This window comes from Bidens hawaiensis, unplaced genomic scaffold (assembly GCF_021521415.1).
Source record: "Bidens hawaiensis isolate Kalapana, Puna unplaced genomic scaffold, B.hawaiensis_p1.1 tig00005976_1, whole genome shotgun sequence".
Taxonomy (NCBI): domain Eukaryota; kingdom Viridiplantae; phylum Streptophyta; class Magnoliopsida; order Asterales; family Asteraceae; genus Bidens; species Bidens hawaiensis.
Window position 1 is genome coordinate 1,022,396 of NW_027491395.1, and position 7,167 is coordinate 1,029,562.

Sequence of the window (7,167 nt, forward strand, 5' to 3'; positions counted from 1 at the left end):
ATGGAAATGTACTGAAAGTTTCCAAGAATTTAAGTGTTGGATACCAATTGTCAATTTATGAAGTTACAAGTAAGTTGCGGTTTTTGTTGACCAGGCAATAAAAGGTAATTTGGAGGAAGTTCACTTGTGTACGATACTATTACTATTATTATTATTATTATTAGAGAAAAAGTTTGGAAGTTTATCTATTTAAAAAAAGGGAATATCTCATATAATATTAACCAACTTTCAAAAGTGTTCCAATTAGGTCACTCATTCATATTTTTCACAAATCGGGTCACTAAGTCTTCAAATCGAGTCTCACCGATTTTTTGTTTGTCAAGAAAGAAATGGAGCATAAGATGTGGGGATCGGAATTTTTAAAAAATTAAAAAACGTTAATTATATTAAAATTCAAAAATAAAAAATAAAATTCACGTCGTCACTCATCGTTAACATCAACAAAAAGATAAAAAGATTTCTTATGTGAAACAAAAAATAAAAACGTTAAAAAAACATGTTAAAACCTTTAATTTAATAAAATATGAAAGTTGAGTGACCTAATTGGAACACTTTTAAAACTTGGTTATTATTCTATGAAATTGCCCCATTTAAAAAATAGTTATTTAAAAAGAAGTTACAAGAGCGGAAGGAGCACTTATGGGCACTACCATTAAACCGTCCAATTTTATATTGTCACGTACTCACATGTGTAACAAATTAATTATTAAGGCTACTCGCTATGGGGCGCCGTTGGCCCCTTTTTTTGGGCGCGCAACACCCTTGTGAGGCGCGGTCCAACCAAGGCGCCGATGGAGAATGGTTCAAACGGCCGGCGCTGAAGTGTGAATTGTTTGGGCCCCTCCCCTTTTCAACGGCTCCTTTGACCGTTTGAAATATATATATATATATATATATATATATATATATCAAACTTAACCATTTACAATCTCAAACTTTTTATAATTTTCTCCCAAAAATGTCTTTTGATTCATCTTCGACACCCGACTACTACCCTGATCCCGACGTTATTTCAGACTCCGATTCAAGGGATGAGGTAATATTTAGTGTTATTCTAGATGCTGCCCTAGTCTTAGTTGAGCATTGCGAAAGCTCACAACCGCTAACAAGACGTCCTCATCGACAACGGGATCGTGTTGGTGCTCATGAACGGTTGAGGCAAGATTATTTTTCGCCGGACGCGAATTTTGATGCGGAACAATTCCGGCGGCGTTTTCGGCTGAGTCGCCAACTTTTTTTACGAATTTTTGGTGATTTAGAACGCGATTATGCTTTTTTCCAACAACGGGATGACGCGAGAGGTAAGCCCGATTATTCTCCATTGCAAAAATGCACGGCGGCGATTCGTCAACTCGCGTACGGGACCACGAGCGACGCTATGGAAGAGTATTTACAAATGTCGGAGACAATGGCTCGTGAAGCCCTTCACACGTTCTGCGAATGTGAGTATATCATAAAAAACTGACATTAAAAATTTAATATTAGGTATTCCTCAACTATATCATAAAAAATTTAATACTAGATTTGATGATTGATGAGAAAATTAAGAAGAAAGTTACAGGAGACAATCTGGTTCGTGTTTTGTAAATGGAAATGTACTGAAAGTTTCCAAGAATTTAAGTGTTGGATACCAATTGTCAATTTATGAAGTTACAAGTAAGTTGCGGTTTTTGTTGACCAGGCAATAAAAGGTAATTTGGAGGAAGTTCACTTGTGTACGATACTATTACTATTATTATTATTATTATTATTATTATTATTAGAGAAAAAGTTTGGAAGTTTATCTATTTAAAAAAAGGGAATATCTCATATAATATTAACTAACTTTCAAAAGTGTTTCAATTAGGTCACTCATTCATATTTTTCACAAATCGGGTCACTAAGTCTTCAAATCGAGTCTCACCGATTTTTTGTTTGTCAAGAAAGAAATGGAGCATAAGATGTGGGGATCGGAATTTTTAAAAAATTAAAAAACGTTAATTATATTAAAATTCAAAAATAAAAAATAAAATTCACGTCGTCACTCATCGTTAACATCAACAAAAAGATAAAAAGATTTCTTATGTGAAACAAAAAATAAAAACGTTAAAAAAACATGTTAAAACCTTTAATTTAATAAAATATGAAAGTTGAGTGACCTAATTGGAACACTTTTAAAACTTGGTTATTATTCTATGAAATTGCCCCATTTAAAAAATAGTTATTTAAAAAGAAGTTACTAGAGCGGAAGGAGCACTTATGGGCACTACCATTAAACCGTCCAATTTTATATTGTCACGTACTCACATGTGTAACAAATTAATTATTAAGGCTACTCGCTATGGGGCGCCGTTGGCCCCTTTTTTTGGGCGCGCAACACCCTTGTGAGGCGCGGTCCAACCAAGGCGCCGATGGAGAATGGTTCAAACGGCCGGCGCTGAAGTGTGAATTGTTTGGGCCCCTCCCCTTTTCAACGGCTCCTTTGACCGTTTGAAATATATATATATATATATATATATATATATATATATATATATATATATATATATATATATATATATATATATATATATATCAAACTTAACCATTTACAATCTCAAACTTTTTATAATTTTCTCCCAAAAATGTCTTTTGATTCATCTTCGACACCCGACTACTACCCTGATCCCGACGTTATTTCAGACTCCGATTCAAGGGATGAGGTAATATTTAGTGTTATTCTAGATGCTGCCCTAGTCTTAGTTGAGCATTGCGAAAGCTCACAACCGCTAACAAGACGTCCTCATCGACAACGGGATCGTGTTGGTGCTCATGAACGGTTGATGCAAGATTATTTTTCGCCGGACGCGAATTTTGATGCGGAACAATTCCGGCGGCGTTTTCGGCTGAGTCGCCAACTTTTTTTACGAATTTTTGGTGATTTAGAACGCGATTATGCTTTTTTCCAACAACGGGATGACGCGAGAGGTAAGCCCGATTATTCTCCATTGCAAAAATGCACGGCGGCGATTCGTCAACTCGCGTACGGGACCACGAGCGACGCTATGGAAGAGTATTTACAAATGTCGGAGACAATGGCTCGTGAAGCCCTTCACACGTTCTGCGAATGTGAGTATATCATAAAAAACTGACATTAAAAATTTAATATTAGGTATTCCTCAACTATATCATAAAAAATATGAGGAAACCGACTCAAGCCGACATACAAAAAATATACGAGGTGCATGAACAGAGGCACGGTTTTCCTGGGATGCTTGGTAGTCTTGATTGCACACATTGGGCTTGGGAAGCTTGCCCAGTTGCTTAGCAAGGTGAATATCATCGGGGTGATCATGATGGACCAACAGTTATCCTTGAGGCTGCTGCATCATTTGATCTTTGGATATGGCATGCGTTTTTTGGGATGCCCGGTGCAAACAATGATATAGCTATGATAAATGTGTCTCCTCTTTTCGACCGTCTCGTAAACGGGGTTAGACCCGACACCTCATTTTCCACTAATGGTGTCAACTACGAATACAGATATTATTTAGTCGATGGCATTTATCTGGATTGGGCAACGTTGGTTCATAGCTTTACGTGCCCGATTGATGATAAACGAAAATATAACAAGAAAAAACACGAGTCGGCATGAAAGGACATCGAAAGGGCATTCGGGGTATTAAAGAAACGTTGGTCTATAGTTAGACATCCGGCTCGTATTCTGCACATTGATAAGTTAAAAAATGTAATGTACACTTGTATTATTTTGCATAATATGATACTGGATGACTCGGGTAGAGCAATATGTCAAGGCGAGTACGACGATGCGCCGGATCCGATGACAACACTAAACGAAGATGAGAGATTTGCTCTTTATTAAGAACACGAAAAAAGAAACGAATTTCAGTCTTCGAGCGGATTTGGTTGAACATATTTGGAGAAACAAACAACAAAACAGCGACGCCGACGACGGCGACTAAAATTAGTTGATTTTTTTATGTATATGTTTTTAATTTTAATTTAGTTTGTATTTGATAATTATTGTATTTAATAAATTTGTTAGTTTATTAAAATAAAAAAGAAAAAAAATTAAGGGGCTTCGAAGCCCCCTCAGCATTGAGGGGCATCTTTGGGGTGGGGCTTTGAAGCCCCCAGTGCCCACGTGGTGCTGAGCTAGCACTGGGAAGGGGCTTCGAAGCCCATCACCATAGAGGACAGCCTAAGTAATTTTAATTTTCCAACCTTTGTCATTGAATCAAGTTTGTGACAAACCTTTTCCATTAAATGAACCCATGCACGTTACACACATGGGGGTAACAGCGGTGTTGCCATGTGGTTTGGAAACCATAAACTCTACCCATATGGGTGCCCCACCCTCTCTTACATCAAAACAGAAGACAAATAGACAACAAGTTGCATCGCTATCCCCTTCTAAATTTCAATCTAATCTTTTAAAAACTACATCGATTGATCTTCGAGTAATAATATTACTATGCATGACCCGTCGAAACTGTGCTAAGTAACTCTACAGCTTCAGACGCGAGGAAACCAAAAGTGTCAAAAGAAAAAAGTGAAAATACATTTTTGTTTTCAAGACACATCTTCTAATGTTTAGCCACCTTGCATGAAACAACTTTTAAAGTAGCTTGATATACTATTAAACCACTACTCCCTAAGCCCATAAGAGAATAAAATCCACGTTAAATCCACACACACACACACGGGGTTTTCCTCATGTCCATCCAAACACCAAAATGTCATCCGGTCGAAGAGTTCATCTTCCATCCAACGGGCCCGTCAAGCAATTCACATGTGCTTCGTTCTTAATAGAGCTTCTGGCCCGCCTAAATGTGTCAGAAAGTACATCCCTACCCAGGATCATGTTGTTACTTGAATCCCAGGAGCTCTCCACGTGCTCCCCATACGAGTCTAAACACGCCATGTAACAAACAAAGCATATCTCATCAACCGAGAATAGAGAAATCATGAGACAATACTTAAGGATAGTATGATACTCCATTGGAGACATATGTTGTCACAACTCATCTGTAAGGATAGAAAGAAGAAAATCTTGAGTATATGATACTCGTAGACACAAAAAACGTCTTTTTGTCTAAATGTCATATCAAAATGCACGAGTTTTCATGTCGTGAACAGTTTTACTAAAAAAACACTCGACAATGCATGTTGAGATTTAGGAGGGCGGTCTCCTTTATCTACATTTATGTTTATTGTTACCATTTCTCTTATTATTACTATTATATTATATTTTTTATCTTTAATATTATTGTTTTATAATAACTATTATTATTTATTGTTAGTACACGGTTTTGCGTCTCGAGTCTTTGTATTTATCGTTTTGTATATTGTCTTTACGAAAAATACTATAGAATAATAACCAAGATTTAAGTCTGTTCCAATTAAATAACTCATATTTTGTTTTGTCTTAGTCAGGTCACTCAACTTTTAGTTTGTCTCAATTAGGCCACTTAAATTTCAATTTGTGTTCTAAAACAAGAAAGACAACTACTATATCATCGTAAGTGATATATTTACCGATAAAACATAAAATAATAATGGTTTTAATAACGTTTAAGTTATTTATGAACATATAATATGAAGTTAAAAAAGAAAATATTAGAACATTTATTGAAAGTTGAGTGAACTGAATGAGCTAAAATTGAAACTCGAGTGATCTGATTTAGACAAAATTAAAAGTTGTGTGACCTAATTAAGACAAAATAAAATATAAGTGACTTAATTGAAATAAAATTGAAACTTAGTTACTATTTTACAAAATTCTCTCATTATCATCATGGTCGCCATTAAAAACACAAGTTACTGACTCCTGATTTCACTCAATTCCAAACAAGCATAAGTTAAGCCATCACAACCAAAACCCAACATTTATTATTCTTACCACAAATAACCAAATAAAATTTGCGAAGAGTAGGAAACTAAAGCGCAAAATCTAGAAGTTAACTTGAATCATTTGGTAGATAGAGATTTCATAAATGCCCCTAAAATCTCGTAATTCCACAAATGCCCCCTCTCAAAATCGCCTTCACGCTTAGTTTCGAACTCAAACGTTGCGCCCCGAATAGTTTGGTGTCCATCTCTAAGTCCCGAATAGTTTGGTGTCCATCTCTGAGTCCTGGCTTGTTTAGTGTCCAACCTTTGAGTCTCGGCTAGTTTATTTTTCAATCTCATAATCCCGACTAGTTTGAAATTTAGTTTAGTATTTTATTAATATAATTAATTTAAATCATTAATATTTAGTAATTTTTAATATATAATGTTTTATAAAATTCTAAATACATTGTTGAGACGTGTTTATTTTAATCTAGGTGTCGACTTAAAATTTACTCAAAATCGAGTTGGGTCTTATTTATATTCAATGTTTCGATCTAAATTTGACATGACTTGATTTTGAGTAAAATTTTGGTCGATCAATAGATAAAAAACTTTGGAATTTGTTTTATACAAGAAGCTTCATTTAAGGTACGAAGAAATTGCTTGTAGGTGTAGTTAAACATACTTTAAAGTTTAAACAGGGTAAGGTCATGGAAAATTCAGAGGAAAGTTACGACACACATTTAAGAATGCATAGGAAAGTTACGACACACATTTAAGAATGCATTCGTATAAGGCAGGTCTTATACCAATACCAAGTTAGGTATCTAGACATCAGATAAGACATATACAACCAATATAGGCTTATATAAATCATATAGGTTCGGAATTGTGTTAGATCATGTCGGACAAGTGATACTTTATCTCTTTGACTAGTATAGCTCTATACAAGCTCTGAAGCCCTATTTGACTTGTATATGGCTATTATCCTTGTATAGACACAAATGTCTGTTTTTAAATACTTAATTAAAACATGTAATCGAATAAATACACAATGTTTAATAAGTAACATCCAACATGGTTATAAACTGTAAACATGTTACATGCTTTTATGAGTCGTATAGGTCTATACGACTCGTGTTAATTTAGATTTTTGAAATAAGTCCATACGAATCGTATTAATTTTGACTTTGAAATATGACTGTTATAAATTTATAGCCATTTGACGATTGAGAGTTGGTTAAAAACAAAGCTGATGTGTGACGAATTATATAAATGATGAGTGGTTCGACTTATACTTTAGAAAAAAAAAAGAAATAAAACAAAGTTGTTGCGTGACGAATTATTTAATGT

General features: G+C 34.9%; 1 protein-coding gene across 1 annotated transcript; it reads left to right on the forward strand.

The window, feature by feature from the left end:
* The first annotated feature begins 2,603 nt into the window (after positions 1-2,603).
* On the forward strand, positions 2,604-3,613 carry LOC143631242 (uncharacterized). The gene is made up of 2 exons (XM_077100063.1): positions 2,604-3,087; positions 3,327-3,613. Exons 1-2 carry the CDS (start codon positions 2,604-2,606, stop codon positions 3,611-3,613), a joined length of 771 nt encoding a protein of 256 aa, XP_076956178.1.
* The last annotated feature ends 3,554 nt before the right edge of the window (positions 3,614-7,167 follow it).

Bases quoted from the DNA above. Each gene is read 5' to 3' on its own strand.
- LOC143631242 (XM_077100063.1), top strand. From the start codon at position 2,604: ATGTCTTTTGATTCATCTTCGACACCCGACTACTACCCTGATCCCGAC. The intron at 3,088-3,326 runs GTGAGTATATCA...ATGGACCAACAG, and splicing joins CCTTCACACGTTCTGCGAAT to TTATCCTTGAGGCTGCTGCA.